The sequence below is a fragment of the Drosophila sulfurigaster genome, chromosome 3 (genome assembly GCF_023558435.1).
Source record: "Drosophila sulfurigaster albostrigata strain 15112-1811.04 chromosome 3, ASM2355843v2, whole genome shotgun sequence".
In the NCBI taxonomy this organism is placed as follows: Eukaryota; Metazoa; Arthropoda; class Insecta; order Diptera; family Drosophilidae; genus Drosophila; species Drosophila sulfurigaster.
In genome coordinates this window covers 4,841,835-4,865,482 of record NC_084883.1, presented here as the reverse complement: position 1 = coordinate 4,865,482, position 23,648 = coordinate 4,841,835, and the positions used below count along the sequence as shown (strand labels likewise).

The window sequence follows — 23,648 nt, the reverse complement described above, 5'->3', positions numbered from 1 at the left end:
AATCAATTTAACTTTTCATGTTAAATCAACTGTTATTGTATTTTTTTGAATATATACAAAATTGTTAATTTTATATATGCTCATCATAATTCATTCTTTTTCAGGTATATACTTTCGCTGGCTCTGGCCGATTTGTTGGTGATTGTGGTTTGTGTGCCAGTGGCAACAATCGTCTATACACTGGAGAGTTGGCCCTTTGAGCTTAATATGTGCCGCGTTGTTGAATTCTTCAAGGACATTTCCATAGGCGTTTCCGTCTTTACATTAACAGCACTTTCCGGCGAGCGATATTGTGCCATTGTCAATCCCCTGCGCAAATTGCAGGTGAGCAGCTGTCTGCTGATGTTTCCTTCTGAAGTCACTTAAGTAATTTATTATACCATTTCTCTTACTCTCTTTCCCCTGACTCATGTTTAGACAAAGCCGCTGACTGTTTTCACGGCCGTGATGATCTGGGTCTTGGCTATAATACTGGGAATGCCATCGTTCGTTGTCTCGAACCTCAAGACGTATCCGTTGGCATCGCCGACGGGCAACATCACCATTCTAGTGTGCTCTCCATACAGCACCTCGATTTATGCAAAGTGAGTAGCCAGCAATTTCTCTGCCTCTCACAGTTGTGCCAGTCAAGTGCCCAATCAGTTAGATATTTTCGCCTCATTCGCTTTTATTTAGTTTTAAGTGGGTCGCCACATCCGCAGCCTCGCTTCGTCAAAAGTCCTACCACAGTCCAATGAAGCAGAAGATCCTATTTTTCTTCAAGCTATTTAAGCCAGCACACTCAAGTTAATGTACATAATATATACAATATATTATACTACATACACAAAGTGCTCCGACTATGTATTTGCATCCTTTAAGCAGGCCTTTAGATTTCTTTTATACATTGCAGTACATTTAAGTTTAACTTCAAAAAATATGATAGTAATTTTGGACTTTTAAATTATATTGAATTTATGTTTTAGCTAATTAAATAAAAAATAAGAATACTTCACCGTCTTATGTGTTGTAATGTTGGACTATTTGATTTGACTAACTTTTTTAAATTTATTTTGCATTGGAGCTTTAGTAAAATTGTCCAATATCTGGGGTTAAACAATGGTGAAGCTTTTATATATGTACATAATATTTTAAAGATAAAAGAAAAGCTGACTTTACCAAGAAGTTGTGTACATAACTCTTCAAGTTTTTAAAGTACAATTTTATGCTTCTATTTGATGCGTAATATAGTGTCTATGTTTAACCTGTGAAATATACCTGACACTTCTCATTAAAGAACGAAGTATCTATTAGCTCACCAAGCCCATTTACAAAAATTGTCTTCTTTTAAATTCGTTTCCATTTGATTGCATTTTTCAATTATTTGTTAATTTAGTTTATGCATTCCTTGTTGGAAATCAATGTTTAGTAGTGTGGAAATGTTTCCTTTTTTCATGATGAGGAAAAAATGTCCTCATTTAACAAACTGATTGAATCTGCATTCCCCAGATGAGCTGCCATTTATGGGGCTCTTTAAGCTGTCTCCACCCGAAGACTTTGTTGGTCAGCTTATCAGATGGGCTCAGTGTTGTCTGCCCGGGTTATTTTACTTGAACATTGGCCATATGCTGGCATCTACTCCTCATTCCAACATTATCCTTGTTGATAAGCAACTTAAATTTAATTCCGCTTTCTCTTTTTTAATGCACCTCGTGCGGTTTTGGTTTGCACCCTGCTTTCCTGGTCTGCGGCTGTGCTTGCGCTTGCTCGCCTGTTGCCATGAGTTGGAAATCCTTTGGTGTCGGACAATGACAGCTGTTGCCACATAATCTGGCACCGCACTCTTACCAGTTTCTCGTTGTAGCATCTCGTGGCCGTAATTTACAACTGGTCGCTAATTTTTTGTTTAAAGCATAAAAATCTCTTTTATAACTGTTTGAAAAGTATTAAAAAAAATAAAGCCACCACATTTCGGGGAAAAGAGAATTTCATTTTCGTTGCTCTCAGTTATAATTCGTATTTATTTTTATGATAACTGCTGTTATTGCCCATCAGAATGAGCCACGCTCCATAATTTATTTAATATCTTGTCCTTGCTGGTATTTTAATAGTCCAACAAATTGTTTGGCATGGCTTGAACCTGCAGCTATTTGGCCTAAATCCGCTTATAGGAATTTCAAATTGAGTACCAAAGTTTACAGTCATGGCGAGGGATACTAATTTTAATTGAATTTCGCCATTTTCATCAATTTGAAATGCGATGGGAGTTAACTTAACTTAAATTCATCAAACTTCCTGTCAATTCGTTTAGCACGAAAAGCAAAAAAAATAAAATGTGCGAATCAATAATTAATTGAACGAGAGCCCTTAAATTAAATTCGCTTCTTAAACGAAAAAATCGATATGTTTAAACACGCTTGGGTACAAGTGTTTTGTGCCTCTGAAATGTATGTTACAGGTAGAAAGAAGCGTCTCCAACTCTTAAAGTATATATATTCTTGATCAGGGTCAACAGCCGAGACGATAAAGCCATATTCGTTTATCTGTCTGTATGAGCACCTAGTTCTCAGAGGTTTGCAAGCAGATTAAGTTTTCTTCAAAATTATACCACGCCCACTTTTGCCCCACAAATCAACAAAAGTCGAATAGCTAGTGTAATTTTAAAGCCAGAATCGCAATTTTTTTTATATACAATAATCACTATAGTCTTTGTGATTCCTGTATTTGTTATTAAAGAAAGTTATGAAAGAAATACTTTTGTATGGAAAAACTCTTACTAAGTAAACGGATCTTAGTTGACAATCTGGTATTTTGTTCAATCTATGGTATTCTTTGAATGTAGTATTGTATAAATATACCTAAAATTATCAAACGCTATTTTAGGTATTTTATTTTCTATTATTAATAATTTGCGGTACATCTTTTTGGTATATTTTAAAATGGCTTGCAGGTATCTTACGGACAGCACACTCGACTGTAGCTCTCTTTCTTGTTTATATACTGCTCAACACAAAAGTTAATACTGCCAAATTTAAACTAAATGTGTTCGTCTTTTTCGTTTATTATTCAGCATAGAGAGTTCCGTTTTCATTAATTAACCCAAAAAATGATGATTGATTTTTATACTTTTGATACATAAATCCGATTACTTCAGGCAACCGTAAAAAAATTACATTTGCTAAAAAATAAACTGCATAAGTACCACCAAAAAATATATAATCGATACATTAGGCGATTCTCTTTCAACTAAAATTGAAATATTTTCCCCTCTCTAATCCTTTTTGGGTATAATCTCTAAGATTATTTTTAATGGGTATTTTGAGCACACGTCATGTCAAAAAAAACTTCATCAATACAATTAGATTGCATTTATTTCAATGTATGATGTATGATGTATGATGATTATGATTTTTTCACTGCAGTACGCAAACCTTCTAATAAGATTAGTGGCAATTAAAATTGAAACAATTTAAAAGCGAATAACATGTGGCGATGTTTTGCCACAAAATTTAAGTTTATTTAAAATTGTTGATTAAGTGCCAACATTAATAGCAGTTCATTTAATCTGGATTAATTTTGAAAAATTAAATAATTAACGTTGTCAATATTTTTAACAAATAAATCAACCTGTAAATGGTTTCAATCTATTTAAATGTATTAAAAATTTTAATAAAAAAATGCAACGTGATTGGCATATTGACAGATTGTTGACAGACTACGAGAGACACTCATTAATTAAGCTGTTTTTCACTGTTTGTTTCTGATAATAATACAGTATATAATTGCAGAATAAATAAAATATTCATGTATTAATTGCTATTGCTGAAAGCGCAATTTAAATAAACAAGCAAGGCTTTTAATTATTGAAAATATAAGAGAAATTACACAAGTTTCAGATTTAATATTTTAATAAATTACATAAATAAAATTAGATTAAATTAGTTAGTCAATTTATTCATGTTTAATTTAATAAAATAGTTTAATTCAATCAATACTCAATTGCTTAAAATTCAATATGAATACGGATATTTTTTATTATTTACATTTTTATATGCGCTACCCAAAGAGTAGAGATGTATTAGAATGAGAAGGAGAGCCATCGCCAACCCCATAAATTATGTATATTTTTGATTAGCATCAAAAGCCGAGACTATAGAGTCATGCCCGTCTGTCCGTTCGTCTGTCTGTCTGTCTGTCTGTCCCTCCATATGAACACCTATATACATCTCAGATACTATAAAAGATAGAGATATAATTTGCGACAGCACTTGTTGTTTGCAAACATAATCTTCTTTGACTGTAGCTTTACTTGTTTGTAAATCATTTCGAGGCAATTGTACTTTAAGAAAATAACGAAGAGATGATTGTTAATTTCGGGTATTATTAATTGCGTGTTGTTGCGTTTTTGCAATCTTTTAGATACATGGTTGTTGCCAAGGCGTCCATCTACTATTTGCTGCCACTGTCAATCATTGGCGTGCTGTACATCATGATGGCAAATCGGCTTCACATTAGCGCCCGCGACATGCCCGGAGAGCAGCTGAGCATCCAAAGTCGCAGCCAGGCGCGAGCTCGACGTCATGTGGCTCGCATGGTGGTCGCCTTTGTTGTGGGTGAGTATTCGACAAGGAGGAGGAGGGGAAAGAGGAGGAGACGAAGGGAATGACATATACTAATTACACTGATAGTGTTCTTCATTTGCTTCTTTCCATATCATGTCTTTGAGCTGTGGTACCATCTGTATCCGACCGCAGAGGAGGATTTCGATGCCTTTTGGCACATGGTTCGCATCGTGGGATTCTGCACAAGGTAAGCGAGCTACTTGCTAACTGCGATTTCAGCGCTTTTTACATTTTCACATTTTACTTTTACTTTCACTTTCACTTTGAACTTACTATATAACTACGTATACCTGGGGGCAATTGCATTTCTTTGCACGCGTTGCTAACTCAAATGGAAATGGGGATAATGGCGAAAAAATACGCGTAGTTGTATCTTAAAACTTAAGTCAGAATCGCCCCTGGGTTCTGTCTTTTGGCATGATTTTTAATTGAAAGAGATAATCCTTGTAAACTTTTGCTTCACCCCAAGCAAGTGGCTGTAGTCCTCTGCTCTGAATATCCCATCTACTCTCAGTCTATGAAGTAGTAAATTTATTTCAGTTGACAGCTTTCTTCTTCTTCTTCACTACCTTTCACCACCCGAAAGAAAGTGTGAGCGACACAAAGCACAAGTCCTGGGAGCTCTTTGGGGCTCTTAGCCCAGCTGCAAAGTGCGAAAAAATAATGCGTCAGCATTTTGGTAACTTAATTTGTGACGTCAGCGTATTAAGCTGGATTTGCATTTAAATGCCAAAAGGGTTGAAAAATTTACTCGAACAAATTATTGAATAAAAGATTTGAAACAAAACGATATACGACATTTTGTAAACGGAATAAATGCGCCGCATTATCAACTTTGGGAATGCAAATAAAACGGATAAAGCACATTATACAATTTGTGTCATTCTTTTCGGTTCTGACTTTAACAGTCTCAAAGCATAACACATATACTATACAAGTAGGGATAAATATAGTATCTGTCTCTTACACAAGATTTTTAATGTAGTATTGGGTATCGCAGTTAAATTTCTGTTTTCATATTGTACTAAGGGAAAAGTGAATCGAAAAAAAATATTGTACAAAGCTAGTTAGGGCCAACCACGAAAATCATAAGCTATAATTCTTAACATTCGATTATCGACCAACAGTTGTGTGCGACAAATAATGAAATAAATAATACGTGTTGGGAAATGTCTTTTCGTTTTTCTGAGTTTTTTAGTTTTTCGTTCAAGGATGATTGCGTCATTCAAAATTATGCATTCGGAAGTACAGAGATGAGAGAGTAATAATTCATCATCATCATAATTCAATATTTATCCTTAAGCCTGATATTTATTTTAATTCTTTCCAGCATTATAATATATAAAAGAGTTTTCTAATTTCTCAATATGTAAGATATGAAATTACCTTCAATAAAACAGTTTATCAAAATTGCGATCATATGAGTATTTGCTACTCAAAAAAGATTACCAAAAGTATATATTTCAATCAGAGAAATCCACTATATATCATGTTCCTCAAGACAGAAATTTATTTAAATTCTTTCCATCATCTGATAACAAAATAAGTCGATTCAATAGAATTTGCTAATTTCTTAGTTTCTTATTATGTAAGATAATATGTAAGATATAGTATAGTACAGTAATTCAAAATTGCCCCTTCTTGGGTATTTGCTATTCTAGTTTCTCAAACTCAACCTATAGCCATCCCCAGCAATATCATCGAAGCTATGAACTAATTTTTGCCATTGCACTTTCAATTTGCAGCTTCCTCAATTCGTGCGTTAATCCAGTGGCACTATATTGTGTGTCTGGTGTGTTTCGGCAACATTTCAACCGATATCTCTGCTGCTTCTGCATCAAGCGTCAGCCCCACCTTAGGCAGCATTCAACCGCAACTGGCGTCATGGACACTAGCGTCACCTCGATGCGACGCTCGACTTATGTGGGAGGCAGTGGCGGTGGCGGAGGAGGAGGGGGTGGCAACTTAGCTGCCCATCGCGCCTCGTTGCACATGAATAACAATCATGGCGTTGGGGCTGGTGGGCGTGGCGGCAGTTTCCATCGCCAGGACTCGATGGCGCTGCAGCACGGAGGCAGTGTGAATGGGGCTGGGAATGGAAACGGCGCCGGCAACATCGGACGCGGCTCTATCATCAATGAGAAAAGGTGAGGAACGCTGATTGTGGAGCTGCTGGAGGAGGGTGCCACCCCCCAGGAGGCCGACGAGCAGCTCTAAACAATTGGCAACTCTGATCTCACTGGCTGACTGTCTGTCTACTGTCTACTGTCTGATTGTCTGCTCTGTTCTGTTCTGTTCTGTTTTGTCTGCTGCGTATCGCACTCTTGCACCCAAAAATCGCACACAATGCCCTTGCTAATTGGCAGTAATTGTTTGGCCTCCAATCTGTTAGTCCTGTATCTGTGCAATTTGTGATGCAAGAATCCCTCAACGCCCAACGCCCGCAGCCCATCGACCAATTGGTCTATGTAAATTTCCAAGGGCTTTAAGCCCTGCATTTCCCTTGAGAAGCGAAGTGTACCACTTACTTCACTGTACATACTAACTAAGTGGCAAGAGGCCTGCGTATACGTGATTCTCAGACAGACAGGCTTAAGCAATGTGTGTAAGTATTGTAAGTGTGTTAGTGTACCTTCCATCAACTATGCTGAGAGCTTAAAGCTCTCCTCTGCGTATACCTCGTTTAAGCGACAGCTTAGCCGATTTAACTAATGAACGGAATATAGCATAAACTTCCATTTTCAGTACTTTGTAGTCGAGAATTAAACGTAGCACACGTATTAATAATAGCTATTGTGTTTAGGCTCAATTTGTTGTAAATACATATGTAATGTAATGTGTAATCTACACACACTCTCTCTCTCTCTCTCTTACCTACAAAATGGTATTCTATGTGATGTGCTTAATTAAGTAGTATTTAAGAGGCACTCGAAATAATTCGTAATTATTTATACTCCAATACATATACTCAATCGCATTAGAGATGGGCAAACTATTACTAAATTATTTATAAAATATATTAAAGCCCTTTTAATGAGTTCAAGCACTCATCTCTATTGCATATTGAAATTTAAATTACGTTTAGTTTCATAATCTTGTGTAGCTGCAAATATCAATAGCTATAATTATAATAAGAGAGCTTAAATTGTATGTACATAAATGATTAAATAATATTTGGTTGTTGTTGCTTTCAAGTATGAAACTTAAAATCGATTAAAGCGCAAAAATTAGCAAATTGTGTTGCATTATTGAAAATTTACTTACTCTGAAAATAATGAATAATGAATAATGAATAATGAATAATGAATATAATCAATATAACATCTTTCTATCTATTAAAGCACTTGTAAATATATAGCTTAATTTGTAAAAACACAATTTAGTAAAAGCAATCAGAATATGTATATGGTAATAAGCAGGTAATGTATACAATTTACATTCACAATTTATTCGTTTCCATGCAGCACCAAAAAAAAAGTGTAATATGAACACAAAATTCAAATAATAATAATTCATACTTATATTTTTACGGTTTCAGTTTTATCAAATGCTACGATGAGCGTACTCGCTACTAAATTGGAAATAATATTTCATTTCAGCATCGAATTAAATAAAGTAGTTGTTAAACTCTATTTAAAATAAATAATACAAGTAAATATTTACAATTTAAGATTGTGAAATCCTCTCATACAAACTTAAGCAAAAACAATAAATATTTGAATGTTAATGTGTCAAATGTGCAAATATGAAAATGCAAATAAAGTTTAGAAAATAATATCAATTATTTTATTTATGAACGGATACAATTTTTGCAAAATGTAAATTAAATGCAATTTATTTAGTTTCTTTCAATATTGTTTATACTCGTATGTAAATTTGCAAATGGGAAAACAAATTGCTTTTAATAGAGTTGTCAAATACTGCAGTATTCTGACAGCTTTTATAAAAATGGAGAAGAACAAAATAAAAGGAAAATTTGATTGTAAAATTACACAGACAAAATATTCATAAGCAAGAAATTCCATTCCATTCAAATTCAAGAGACAACATAATGTTGTTGTTGCCGCTGTTGCTTTGTCTAACATGTCAACATTGCAGATAAAAACCGAACCCAATTTTTGCCCCAGACACACGCAAACACACACAGGGGAAATATGTCAACACACCTTTTGTGTAGCTAGACAAAAGTTATTGGCATGCAATAAATGCTGCAGTCAAAGTGGCTAATCTCGACCCTTGCCTCCAACTCCACCTTCACCTCCACCTCCAACCCTAGGCTGACATGTCCATTGAATGGCTCGCTTTGCCCTGGCTGACAGACCTATTGGACCTGCACTAAATCAGACGCAACTGGCAGGTGGCACCCTAGGCTTGGACTCGTAGCCTACAACCTGGTCGAACAATGAACAAATTTTATCATGTTTTCCCCAAAAATGTGGGAGCTATGTTTGCGTGTTGATGTGTGTGTATGTGTGTGTGTAAGGGAGGTTCATATAGCATTTTGGCATTTTGAAAGACCTTCTCCTCTCTTCTCATCTCTTCTCTTGCCGCAGCGATCACTTTGAATTCAGGTAATGCTAATGTCAATGGTAATTTGTGTTGCCTGCAACGTGCCACAAAATGGGTTCAGAGCACACCAGATTTATGTACACACTCAAAATGTAAATATGTGCCCCTCTGTGAAGGGGCAACATACATATAGAAGGTCTTATGGTCAACCCAGCATTTGCTTTGTGCCCAAATGCAAAAGCCACCAAAACCACACTGGCCACAAATTTTGTTGGTGCTGATTGGCAGCTCCCCCTTAACAAACGAGCTCTTCGCCTGTCCCTGATTCTCGTTTCTCGTTTCTTGTTTCCCGTTTCCCGTTTCAGTCTATTTATCATTTGCGCCATTGTCAGAAGTCCAGCCAAATGCCGATTACACAATTAGCTAAATTTGTTGGTGGTCTTTTGTGCTGTTTTTATACCCGCTACCCATAGGGTAGAAGGGTATTATAACTTTGTGCCGGCAGGAAATGTATGTAACAGGTTGAAGGAGGCATCTCCGACCCTATAAAGTATATATATTCTTGATCAGCGTCAACAGCCGAGACGATATAGCCATGTCCGTCTGTCCGTCTGTCCGTCTGTCCGTCTGTGTGTCTGTGTGTCTGTCCGTCCGTCCGTATGAAACACTGGATCTCAGAGACTATAAGAGATAGAGCTATAATTTTTTTTCGACAGCATTTGTTGTGTTTGCACGCAGATCAAGTTTGTTTAAAATTTTTGCCACGCCCACTTCCGCCCCCGCAAATCAAAAAAAATCGAATAACAAGCGTAATTTTAAAGCTAGAGTTACGAATTTTGGGATAGACAATAATTACTATAGTAGTTATGATTCCTGAACATTTGGTTGCGATCAGATAAAAATTGTCGAAGTTATTAAAGAAATTCTTTTGTATGGGCAAAAACGCCTACTTACTGGGGGTCTTAGTTACTTTGTCTGACAATTTGGTATATTGTGCCGTCTATGGTATATTTTGAATGCGGTACTATATCGATATACCACATATACCATTTGGTATATTTTTTAGTATTTTAGTAGTATATTTGGTATATTTTGAGAAATATACCGCAAAATATATTGCTTTTATTCAAAATGGGTAGCGGGTATCTCACAGTCGAGTACACTCGACTGTAGCTTTCTTACTTGTTGTGATTCGGCCAGTTACCTCTGCTGTTTATAGCCAAGAGATTTAGGCGTGGACACGTAATTATCGTAAATATACATTTCCTATGGCACTTCTCAGATGAGCTTGTTCAAGATTTTACGACTCAGTTTTCTTCTTGGCAACAGAAATTGCAAGTAAAGTTTTACTGTCAATTTCATTAAATATTTTGTATCTAAATTAACCAAATTTATCAGCAGACTATTTTGTTATTGCACTCAAGTTTAGGCTTTTGTAGCTGAGAACTAGTTGCCCAAGGACATAGTATTAAATATCCCAAAAGTAGAAAAGAAAGATAAATGTTAAATTTCTTCAAAAAGAAAAGCAACCAAAGTTAATTCATAATTTGATGATTCAGTATGTCTCAGCTAACCATCAAGTTTGAAAATGGCTCAAATGTGCGTGCCCATTCATTTATTTAGAAATATTATTTGCTGCTCAAATTATTGTAGTTTTTCGTCTGACTTTGAATATTTAATTGCTCTCAAAAGTATACTCCAAAAATATTTTGTTTACTACCAAATTTCAAATCAATTATTTAATTGTGTGTTTACATATTTTTATTTTTTTTCTAATATTAGTTTAAGACTTGTGACTGAAATTTATTACTTAACAGAACCTTCTTCAAAGTTACTATAAAACCAGGAAGAAAGCTAAAGTCGAGTGTGCTCAACCTCTACCCATTTTCAATAAAACCACATTCTATAATTATGTCAAATATATACCACAAAAATAATAAAATATTCCGATGTCTATATTTGGTATATCGATATTGTAATTCAAAATGTACCATAGAGTACAAAATATACCAGATTGTCAGAAAAATCAACTAAGACCCAATCAAATAGAAGCTTCTGCCATACAAATTTCTTAACTACAATTTTAGATACAATAATAAATTGTTTGAACCAAGTTCCTGTGCTTTGTTGTCCGATTTTTCCGACTTGAGTAGGCGTGTCAAAAATCTAAGGTAAACTTGATTTGTATGCAGAAATAACATATGCTGTCGAAATAATAATTGTTTCATACAAACAAACAGACGGACAGATGAAAATGACTATGGTACATCGTCTCGGCTGTTAACGCTGGTCAGGGGTCGGAGATGATTTCCTTCCTTTTCCTGTAACATAAATTTCCTGCATTAACAAAATTCTAATATAAGTGCTAAATATCAAAACAATTTTTAAAAATTTCCAAAATACCTAAGATGGATAAAGCAACTATAAAGGCAACGATTTTTATCGTAGTGGAAATGGTTTGAGTAATCTGTTATAAGCTTTCTTAAATAGACTAATGCGACCAAGTTGTGGTAGACAAATAGACAAAGGCAGTGAATGTTTACTCACAATGTGGACACAAATTTGTTGACCAAACTCGAATCAAGCGTTAATTCTCCTATGTACATATAGACTGCTCCCCTGGTCCCTCCCGCATCGTCTGCCAGCAACAACTTGTAATGGAAACTTTACATATGCAAATGAGACCCAGGGAACAGAACCGACACACAAGACGAGAAGAGAAAGTGAAGAAGACGGAAAAGGTTGTATGCAACAATGTTGGATAAGTGTGGATAGAAGAGAAAGAGAGTCGAGATGAGCAAGTAGTCGTATGTGATGGACCCTGGAGTATAGACCAGAGCAGAGCATAACATAACCGTAGAAGCATCTGTGGTAATCAGATTATCAAGTGCTGAACGTGGCTGGTAATGGCAGCAAATTGCTAGCAGCCAAGGGAAAACTTTCAACGCTTCACTTCTCACCATCTCAAGTGGCCCTAAAGTGATTTATCACGCTGCATAGCTGCGAAAGATGTCAAGAATTTTGCTCTCTCTCTCTCTCTCTCTCTCTCGCAGTTCACAGTGCCTCCATCTGGACATCTCTCAGTTCAGTTCAGTTCAGTTTATCAGCTTATGCTTAACGGCATTGGCAAGGGAAGCATAACTAACAATTAGTGTACCGAACACGCCTATCTCGATATACCCTGTCGGCATCTCGCAAGCTCTTATCCTTTATGGTTCCTGGCATTCATAATTCCTCATTATGTGTCCATGTCGAATTTCCTTGCGCCTGCATTAAAATCAGCCTGTTGTTAGGGGCAGGCTAGAGAGATGGACAGATTCTTATCCTGTTCGAGTCGCCTTTTATATGTTTGTCTAACACGCAACTAAAGGCGACCGTCTCCACGTTGAGTTGGGTTGGGTTGTTTCGGTGTTTGGGCCAAGGCTTAGCTTAACGTTGCCGCCCCACTCGTTATGGGCACTTTGATGCGGCCATCCTTTTGGCCAAGTGCCGTCGTGCTGTTTGGTTTGAACCATTTTGATTATGTTTTCGCTTTGCTTCTGCTCTGTTTTTGTTAATTGGCGCAACTTGTAAGCTGAGCAGCATTGACAGGACACTCTCTCTCTCTCTCTTCCTCTCTCTCAAAGGAGGCGTGCCTCGTTCAGGGCTGATGGACGCACGTGTCGTAACACGGTCAAGCAACGAAAATATCATTTTGCCCTGTTTATGTGCATGTCTAAGAGCCAGCGAATTGTTTCCGGATTTACTCAGGATTTGCTTCTTGATGTTGATGCTTTAAATTGTTTTCGCCCCTCCATTTCGTCGCCCTCGCCTTTGCTTTTCTTATTTGTTTCATTTTGCTTGCCTTTGTTTTGCTGTTGGGAATTTTCGTGGCATTGATATTTATGAGCCCAGCGCCTGTAGTTTGATATGCCTGATATATGGATATTGATAGGTTGATTTGTGGCCTGCTGGTTAATAGAATAAATTAATTTGAGCCATTCGCTGATTGAATTTAAATACATTTCCAATTCGCACATAAATTGAATTAAGTAAAAAAAGTAAATGGAAATATGTTTTATATTCATATTAATTACCAAGTTAACTAACTTAATTCAATATAACTTTACAATCAACATCAAATAGTAATAAAATACACTTCAAATTTCATTTCTGATTAAACTAACGATACAAATAACACAAAATATTTTATTACAGTTACGAAAATTGATTAAATTAAAACTCAAATTACATTGGTTTGAAACTTTTACCATAATTACGTTAATTATTATTATCGATAAATAGCTTAATAAATATCGCAGATGAAAAAGATAATTATTGAGTTTAAGTATTTTTCTATTTATTTTATGTGTTACACACAATGCGTAACTTAAATAAACGAAATAAATTAAAATAAAACAGATATAATAATTAACTATTTTATTTTAATTACTGAAATTATGAAATAAATTTAAAGTCAAATAAAAAGGCAGCCATAGTAAGTAGTATTCCTTATTTTTAAATAAGAATATTTAAAGTCATAAAATGAAGAGAAAATAAAGGAACATATGGACAGATTTATTTACAACTTAAAGAAGACAAATTGCGAATTAATTTAGCAATTTTATGCACTTCATAGCGAGATTATAAATTTGAGCAGAGACCAAGAATAATCCTTTATGAAAGCAGCTCCATCACTTCAAGTGGCCATTTGTTAAGGCCAAAGGCTTCAGCGGCTGACTGTCAGAAATGCCGTCAAGTGTTGAAGGTCCTTCGTCAGTTTCAGTAAAAATAAAACTCCGAAATCTGCACATTGCCCCTTACGCTTTACGCTTTTCCTGTTCCATTTACATGTTTTGCTTTAGTTGTTTTCATTTCAGAGCCAGGCTCCTCACCTGGCAAGGTGCACATTTAATAGGCTTAGAAGCATCCGTAAGCCGGCTTAAATGCAAAGTGCGTTAATTTAATGACAGTTACAATAAAAAACGCCGGCGGCAGAATGAGGCAGCCAAGCAGCAAATGCCACACAGAGCTACATTACCACTGCAAGCAGCTTGACGCACTTTTTAACCTCACAGTGGCGCACATAAGTTTATCGACCTCGATAATAAAGACTGTTTTGAATGCAGCATATGGGAAGCCATATCACGAAAGTCTTCAATTGACTTTTTGCAAATTATTTTCAAAATATGTTTTCCATAATTTCATTTCAAGTGAGAGAATGGTAAGATGGATTATTAAGTTTGCAGACTGAGTAAATAAAAATAAAAGTTTTTTTTTGCTTTTTATACCCGATACCCATATGCTAAAAAGCAGAGGGTGTTGGCATTCAGGTCTTAGTTGCTTTGGTTGACAATCTAGTATATTTCTTTAGTTTATGGTATATTTAGAGTGCAGTAGTATATTGATATAATAATAATATAATATAATATAATATAATATAATATAATATAATATAATATAATAAATATATTTTATATCATATTTACAATTTCGGTGTATTTATTCGGTATAGTTTTAGAATAAAGCCGCAGTGCATTGCTTTTATTGAAAATGGGTAACGAGTACCTCCCAGTTGACCACACTTGACAGTTTCTATCTTGAATAAATCTTCAACGTCACAATTGTGTTTTAAATAAGTATGCAGCTATAAAATAGATCTGGCAATATTATCTAGTAAATGCTTTCCTGTCCACTGTAACTTCTCGTCAGGCTGTTTTCATGGAACTTAACCTGTGTCAAAGAAAGCCAGAGGCGACAAAGAAAATAAGCGCAATTAGTTAACGGCATTTGCCACCTTCTGCCATTATTAAGCTTTAATGGGATTTCTGTGGAAAGGCCGCAGGCGGTACTCAATCCATCTAAATGGCAAGGCACGAGAATATGCTGGCAAATTGAAATCAAATTAAAGGTATTATCGCCTCAGCAATCACTATACCAAATGCCGCACAGCAGCTTGCACTTGCTTTTATGCTTTATTTTTATTTTATTTGAATATTATGTATATGCCTTTGAAAGTCATTTCAATATTTTGCGACCCTTTCGAGCCCCTTTCGACGGGCCACTCCAATACCCATTTGTTATTTCAATAGAGCATAAAGCCATTAAAAATCAATTGGCCTCGAAAAAAGAAAATGCAAAGTACGCCCAGCTTATGTCTGCGAACACATGTGAGCTCTTTTTTCCCCAAAAAGAGGCAACGGAAAAGGGGAAATTCAAGGCCGCCTACATCGAATAAACAAAAGTATTTTGTCTTCGGCTTTGCATTCCGCTAAATTGACTCTCAACTTTACGCGAGTGGTTCCAAAAACTACTCCCCCAACTTTGTCTTTCTGTTTTTGTCCCTCTTAGCAGCATCCCATTTTGTTGTTTTTCTTGTTTGCCGATTTTCAATACCCTTTCAATGGATTCGTGAAACTTTCAATTCCCATGAGTATATTCACAAAATAGCTTAGATGATTGATATAAATAATATATATAATTTGGGCATTTTTGATAATTGAATTAATGCTGTCTTAAATGTTCCTCTATTTGATAAAAAACGAACAAAGCTTTTTTGAACACTTTATTAATTTGAAGTGTACAAGTTTCAAAGGAAATAATAAAGATTAAACCAGAAAAATATAAATTAAGCCCAAGAAGAAATTGCGATACTTAAAGGTTTAATCTCATTTTTTTAATATATCCTTTTGAAAGCAGTATAGATTCGATTTTAAAATTCTTGAATCTTTGAATTCTTTGAATCAAATATTTCATGTATTAAATATAAATGCCTCAATTGAATAGAATAGAATAAATGCCTCAATTGAATAGAATTATAGTATAGTAGAAATTAATTCACAATAAATTGTATCATATGTATCACTTTAGTATTATTCATAATTCAATCTAATTACTGATCCAAGCTAATGAGCAGAAGCTTTGATTGCCATGCCAACACGTTGTTAGTCAATTGTCAGCTACAGATTGCACCTGTGGATAACTTCACAGCAAGCACAGCATTCCACCTCCAATCTATTCTTATGAAAGGGAGCAGTTAAGTTTCCTTAAATCCTTTCACTTAACATTAAGTGGTGTAAGTGTAGGTGTGTGCTTGTGTGTGTGTGTCTGGCGTCTCTTGGCAACTATTTTTGCTGACTCAGCGCAAACAATGAATCTCGAGCACAGAATCGCCGTTGTCTTTACCATTGCCGACGACGTCGTCGCCTTCGCCGTCTTCGTCGACATTGTTGTTGGTGTTGCTATTGGCATTGCTATACATGGCTACTTGGCTACATGGGCAATCTTTGGCGCGGCTGTCAATGTGTTGGCTTCCGTTTTCATACATTCTTAATGCTCCATTTGCAGTACAGACAATTTCCGAGGTGCCTTGGGATGTTTTTACGAGCACATACCGACCGTACAGCTTACCCCTTTGGAGGTCTGTCCAGATGCCAACTGATATTTAACCAGATGCACATAAAGTGCTGCCCGCAATGGTCGAAAGGAAGCAGGGAGTACAAGGTACGAAATGCTCTCATATACAATGAATTATTTGTTTTACTTTACGATTATGTCACTGTGTTTGGCCTCATAATAAGGCAGAGACGAATGGCTCGTTGTGGCTTTCACATTTCAATGTGTATGCAAATATATGACTACTTATATAGTACGAGTATATTCGATATGCGATATTCGATTTGCATGGCCAGCGGGACAAGGAAGAGACGACATCCGTATTTTTATGTGACGACAGCTGATGTTGATGTGGCGTCGATAGCATTCTTGTTGGACACGTCCAAGTGCTGCTCAAACACAATAACGAAGTAACCGCCGCCGTTGGCCATGTTCTTTGCTTTATGGCCAAATCTCTGTTTGGCTTGGGCCATTTGATTGATTTGCCTGATTGTCAGCTGGCATTATTGTTGGCTTATCATTACGAACGATGAGGATTCAACTCAAGTGCCGGCGGGACATCAATCTGCTCATTCTTTTCGTTTTACTAGCCAGACACTTGAGCTCTCGCCTGATTACGAGTATATTTTGCAAAATTACGCAAAGCTTTGCCTTTTATTCGAGTTTATATTAAGATTTATTCGAATTTCCTCTGGAATCTGTCTATCTGATTTTATTTTCATTTCAATTGTTATTTGATATCATAAATACAAACTTGAGCAACATTCCATACGCAATTCTCATATCATATGTCACTTTAGTAAAATCAAATCAAATCAAAGTCACAACTAACAAACTAATTTGCTAAAATTTGTAATAAAAACATTGCTCAACAAATTACACAAATTCCACGCTGAATTCTGTCAAATGGCAAAGTGAAAAGTTTCCAACTGTCAAAGCATTCGGTGGCAACTCGCAGCGTGTCTGGTGCAACGGCAACTAAAGCTGCAACTGCATCATGCAACGGTTGCCGCCACATCAAACCGATTTTCGCTCAACTTTGGCCAACACGAATTATTTGTGCATAGTAAGAAAACTTTTCTGGCGCGTAGCTGGAACTAAAAAAACGCTTTGACAAAAAGCCCAACTCACGAGGGAAATAAAACAAACACAAAAACTTACATTGTTCAGCATTGCAAGGCTCAACTAGTACATACCCTGCAACTGTATTTTTTGTATTTAATTACAATTAATGCATACAAAATGTACTGTACAACTATTACCGTCAAAGTTTTGTAAACACACTTTAGAATGAAAGAGTTAACTTCTTCTTACGAAAACCCCAAGTTAGTTCAGTGAATTCTACTAAAATAAGATGTGATGATATATAATATTATTACAACATATTATGAGCAAGATCAAGTCTACATATATTATATTTGTAAACTAACAAATAAATATTGGTTCCAGGAGTATAAACCTTCATGAAGTTAGTAATTATTAAAAAAAAATAGTATAAACCTTTATCATGTTAGTAATTATTTAAAAAAAATGTTACTTATGTGCAATGAAGAAAAACGTCCTAAACAAATATAACAGTTGTTGACTTTTGCTTACTTCTGCTCTATAAACTTTTCACTTATTTTACAAAATAAATAATAATAATATTTAGTTTACTTTTAGCCACAATAAGCCAGCAATCTTTAATGGTTTCCTCTAAGCTGGATTATTGCATTGAATAAGAAATTACGTATATGTACATATTGCTTAATACTGAACCAGGCTGCTTAATGAATATATAAAATTAGAGAGTATCTTCTGGTCTAGCTACTTTTGATAAGGTTCCCCATGCTCAATACCTTTTGGTTCCCTCCGCAGGGTATTAAAAGTTGAAGTAACTAAATTTTAATTTTCGGCAACTTTGTGCCTCTGTTTGAGCAGGTTTACCTGCTTAAGCCACGAGTCTTATGGTCTTTCGGTCATTTTAAAGAAAATATATTAAGCTCAGTCTGTTGAAAAATGCGATTTTCAGCTGAATATTTCGCTGCTTGCTACTTGCTACTTGCTGCCTGCTGCCTGCTCCCGCCCCCTTGCAAATCGCGAGTGGCGGAGTCGACTCCAATGTGATTCTGTGTGTTTATCAGACCCACAAATTTTACAAATTGCTTGCCAGTTCGACCGATTATACAGGGACAAACATAATAGTGTATGTGTGTCTCTCTTTATGTGTGTGTGTGCGTGTGTGAGTTTTGCCGTATCACACTTTTATGTCTGACGCGACACGCGCGCGTTTCTGAGATAAAATGAAAGAAGGCAGCATGAAAAGTTGAAGGCATTTTCTTGGCTTAAACATTTTCGTCGACATTTTCCTTTTTCCCTTTAGTTGGCAAAGGAATTAAAAGTTGCCCCTGTTGACTTCGTAGTTCATGTTGAAGTTGGCAACACAACATTCCCCCTTAACATGTTTTTGTCTTTGCTCATTTCGTTTTTATATTTCTTTCATTTACATGTTTTCCTGTTTCGGTCATGTACTCTTTTAATTGTCTAGATTAGCATAAAATAATTTAACTACGCGTGTTTAATTAAAATTCAATCTGAACTACTTACAGATGTGACAAAAACAGCATTCAATAAAATCAGCAAACTAATTTTCCTACTAAATACGCGCCAACTCACCAACTTCCCCTGCTCACCATTTCCTTCTGACTCACAAAGTTGTTTCCTCATCGTGAACTTCACCAACTGCAAGTTTCTGCTCGCTTTGAGTAAATTGTTTTCCTTACTATTTTTTTGCCGTTGTTTCCTTTTTCATTTGTTAGTTTGTCGCCCGCCTGGAGGATGTCGTTGTCCACACAAGTTCTGATTTTTATTGCCATTTCTTAAGAGCTGCAGATTTGTAAGTGCAAACTTTTTGCTTCTACTGTTTCGAGTGTGTGTGCCACCAAGCTGTTCAACTGTTGTTCCGACTCTAAAAACACATCTTAACTCACTGACACACATTCCTGCAGATAGTCCAAGAAGTGCAGTTCACTTTAAACAAGTTGCTCAAGTGCAATTGCGAATTTACGAATTTAAAGTTTCGTCTGCCAATTGAAATGACCTCAGGTTCCATTTCAGTTGCTATACATTATCTATAATGGCGAATAAATCTTTCTTTTCCCAATAGGTACTGCAAAACTTTGACCAAAAGTATAGGGAATAGTAATGAAAAACGTTGATGCACCTGTGCACAAATAAACCACCTTGAACTTAAGATTCCTTGGTTTACTACATACATATGTGTACTATATGTACATGCCATAAGGTAACTTTAATGGTGCTTACCTATTACAACTTGGCTCCGACTATACATTGGAGACTAGTCTCCTATCCGAGAAGAAATAATGGAAGGATTTTAAATGAATTATGTAAAATTTAAGAATTCAATACACTTTAATTCGCCATGTAAATTCAAAGCGTTTTTATACCCACTATCCATACGGCAGAAGGGTATATAACTCTTTGCCTTCAGGAAATGTATGTAACAGGCAGAAGGAGGCACCTCTGACTCTGACAACAGCCGAGGCGATATATCCATGTCCGTCCGTCCGTATGAACACCTAGATCTCAGAGACTATAAGAGATAGGGCTAAAAAATGTTTGACATCATTTGTTATTTTTTTACGCAGATCAAATTTGTTTAAAAATATTTTCCACTACAAAAATCCAATAACAAGCTAGATCCGTGATTTTTTGTACATACAATAATATAGTATTTATGATTCCAGAGAAATGGTTGCGACACTTAAAAGTGTAAAAGCTATTATTTTAGCCATTGGTCTTTGGTTTATCTATAATAATACCGCACTGTTTGCTTTTTTTTTTAAATGTGCAGCGGGTATCTCACATATTATTATACATACATATGTTATGTCTATCAAAAGTTTTTCTTTGTCTGTGTTCATTGACAGAAAGATGAATTTGTGAACTTTTCGATCTATTGAGAAATATTAAAATTAACGCATTTTAAATTACTGAAAAGAGTATAATTTTGATTAATTTACAAAAAACCATGTAAGGAACAAAATATATTGATGAATGTATCTCAATCTTGAAAATTATTGACAAGTTGCCGATTGATAAATATGAATCACACTTACCACATCTAGTATATCTCTCTCTTGCTTGCGATGAAGGTATTCATTCATCCTACTCCTTCATTCATTCGTAAATCACTTCAACTTGCTCTCTCCATTTAGTTCTCCGGTCAATAGACAGCACATGGTGCTGCTAGCTGCATCATTATCATTACAACTAATGTAGTACAAGTGACAAACTTGTTCAAACTCAACAAATTAAGAAGTCAATTAGTCCGTAATTAGCACTATAGCAGGCCAAGACTTCTTTCCTGCTCCTCGACCAGTCATGGCCTATAAAAGTGAGTGGCATGTGGTGCCAAGTGCTTTGTAGCACATTAAATGGCTCTAAACGTGAAGTGGACACCGAAGAGAAGTGCCTCGTCAAGCCGTAGGCAAAAACTGCTGCAGCTCTGGAGGAGTCATCCACTGCGTTTGGCCATTGCCAACACCTTCTGGGAATACACGGAGCGCACCAAGGTGAGCGGCATGTGGCTGCTGAGACGCAATCGAACGCACGGTTTGTCCAGGTGAGCATCCAGATCACCAGAAAGTGAATCCATTCTGATGCCCAAAAAATGTCAGATACATCTGGGCAACAGTGCTAATAGGATTGCTGCAGCTGAGCATCTATCTGACGCTATTGCTCTGGCTCAAGTTCTACTCGTATCCCATACTAAACACCATCTCCAATGATTTGTCCATTACGGATGTCGCTTTTCCCGGCGTCACTATATGCAGTCCCAAGGCGGTGAACATGGAACGCGTGGAACGCTACGTCAAGACTCTGTAAGTAAATTGAAATTGCTTAAATTTAAATATTGGAATATGTTCTTTGAATAATATTATACTAAAATACAGTGAATCACAAACATTTGCAATCAATTAAATTATATTACATTAAATTAAAGGCAGTTTAATAAAAATTAGTAAATTTAAAATAATGTGGACACATCAAGACTGTGAGTTTTTAGGGAATTATATGCGTTCAATGTTTTTAAATGAAACTAATTAAATTCAATTATAAGTCACCTAAAATCTATTAAGGCAATACAATGCAGTTTGAATTAATTTATTTAAATTAATCTACGAAATTGAATAGAGTTAAAGTTAAATATAGTTTAATTTAATTCATTTAACTAAATTAAAGTTTAGATAGATGGATATATGAATAAAATTGAATTGCAATATAATAGCTAAATTATATAGCAATACAAAACAATAACATACTTAAATAAAGTAAAAATTCAATTAAAAGTGATTTACTATTATAATAATTCGCAACTGTTAGATAAATTGATAGCTAGATTTTGAATTTTATTCATTCATTCAATATAAAATTAACTAATCAAATTGTAACTGCAGCCATATACCTCCTGAGTATGATGTGGCTGAAGTGGCTGCTGGCTTTGACTTCCTCAATGCTTTCACGGATCAATCATTTGCGCCGCCTTCTCATGACAGCTACAAGATCACGGACGCAGTGTTGCGCCTGAACAATGTGTCCATTTGGGAAGCCGCCATGGCCGTCAGTCCCGGTTGTGCAGATTTTGTGAAGCGCTGTTTTTGGGGCTACGAGGAGTTTCCATGCAACCAGACCCACGAATATCTGTCCTTTATACCGACCACGGCATTCCTTGGTCCCTGCTGCTCCTTCAACTACAATCCCCGCAACATCAGCTATGTTCCGTTCTCGGCCAACATTTTCGGCATGGACGGTGGCCTCACCTTCATCGGTGCCGAAGGATCGGAGCGTAACTTGAGCACGGGTCTCATTGTTCTCGTTCACCATCCAATGGACTATGTTACGGAGACAGCTGCGTCAGTGACGATCACCGCCAGATCCGAAAGCTTTGTCGAGGTCTCGCCCACTGTGCAGTCATCGTCGACGGAGGTGCTCGAGCTGTCGGAGAGCAAACGTGACTGTCTCATTTCGGATGATCTTCAGCTGCGCAATTATCGTCAGGCCGCCTGCATGTTATCTTGCCAAACGGAGGCAATCGGCAAGCGATGCGGCTGCCATCCTTATCTGTTGCCCGTTGTCAGCCAGAAGTTCAAGGAGTGCAATCTAAATGACACCTTCTGCTATTCGGACAACTACGGTACGGTGGCTAGACTAATCAATTGTCTGCCAAAAATATAAAAGCACCTTTAACAATAAAGGGGGTTTGCTGTCGATAAAAAGTTTGCGAGCATCGGGTTAATCTATCTAGTTATTCGAGTGTCCCTGAATTCGAGGCCATCCCTTTTTGACACTTAATTCGCATCTCTTGTCTCCTATTTTATGCTCCTTTAATGTCATTTTCCCTTCGTGCCTTTCACGTTAACCTGCGAGTAGCCATTGTGATGCATTGTGGTGTGTCTGACAATGTTCGGTTTATTCCGCTTATTCTCAGACATAATTTATTTGTAATAATGTGTATTTAATATTCACAATGCGAACCGTACGCATAATGGCTCCCCCTGCAGACAAGCGCTTCAGCTTAAAGTGCGCTCTTGGAAATTAAAAGATTGATACATTTTTGAGTGTAATTAATGGTTGACTTCATGTTTTCTGTAGACAACTTTAAGAGCGTCCGCTGTGATCAATGTCTGCCCAATTGCTACGACGTCACCTATTCCACGCTATCCTACAAGACCGATCTAAATCTGCATCAGTTCTCCGTTAGCAACTTCTAGTGAGTATCTTCAACTAGGTAATCACAGCAGCTTTGATTAAATCAACCTCTTTAATAGCACACCGGAGCTGCTCAACAACGACAGTTTTGTACTGCGTGTCTATTTGGCTAAGCAGGTGGTGCCAGTTATACGTAAGGTAACAGTCATGTCCTGGATTGGATTGCTCTGTAAGTTGGACTATTTTAATTGCTCTCCATATATCTCTCAATTAATTTTTTTATAATTTGCAGCTGATTTGGGTGGTATTTTCAATCTATGTCTGGGCCTAAGCATGATATCCGTTGTGGAGTTCTTCTACTATTGCACATTTCGTTTGTACAAGAACTACGTGCAGCAAAAGACGCTGGAAGAGAAGCGAGCATGGAAGTAGTTCAGCTATTCAAGTAACATA

General features: G+C 36.3%; 2 protein-coding genes across 2 annotated transcripts in view; both read left to right on the top strand.

Annotated features, from left to right (window-relative positions):
• Positions 1 to 8,350, top strand: part of LOC133843720 (neuropeptide CCHamide-2 receptor) — a 30,736-nt gene extending 22,386 nt beyond the window's left edge. The window contains exons 3-8 of the mRNA XM_062277373.1: positions 105 to 324; positions 418 to 584; positions 4,399 to 4,592; positions 4,668 to 4,788; positions 6,347 to 6,748; positions 8,140 to 8,350. Of these exons, the coding sequence (XP_062133357.1) occupies positions 105 to 324; positions 418 to 584; positions 4,399 to 4,592; positions 4,668 to 4,788; positions 6,347 to 6,748; positions 8,140 to 8,176 (1,141 nt within the window). The 3' untranslated portion in view covers positions 8,177 to 8,350. The remainder of the gene's footprint in view (positions 1 to 104; positions 325 to 417; positions 585 to 4,398; positions 4,593 to 4,667; positions 4,789 to 6,346; positions 6,749 to 8,139) is intronic.
• Positions 8,351 to 20,895: 12,545 nt separating this feature from the next.
• On the top strand, positions 20,896 to 23,627 carry LOC133842203 (sodium channel protein Nach). The gene is made up of 6 exons (XM_062275213.1): positions 20,896 to 21,108; positions 21,164 to 21,367; positions 21,944 to 22,680; positions 23,139 to 23,256; positions 23,315 to 23,424; positions 23,488 to 23,627. Exons 1-6 carry the CDS (start codon positions 20,921 to 20,923, stop codon positions 23,625 to 23,627), a joined length of 1,497 nt encoding a protein of 498 aa, XP_062131197.1. The 5' UTR covers positions 20,896 to 20,920.
• Positions 23,628 to 23,648: the final 21 nt, after the last annotated feature.

What these genes read in the sequence shown, in the direction of transcription:
- LOC133842203 (XM_062275213.1), top strand. Translation starts at nt 20,921, where the DNA reads ATGGCTCTAAACGTGAAGTGGACACCGAAGAGAAGTGCCTCGTCAAGC. An exon ending in CGAACGCACGGTTTGTCCAG is followed by an intron (nt 21,109 to 21,163) that starts GTGAGCATCCAG and finishes AAAAAATGTCAG; the next exon opens with ATACATCTGGGCAACAGTGC. An exon ending in CTGCTATTCGGACAACTACG is followed by an intron (nt 22,681 to 23,138) that starts GTACGGTGGCTA and finishes TGTTTTCTGTAG; the next exon opens with ACAACTTTAAGAGCGTCCGC.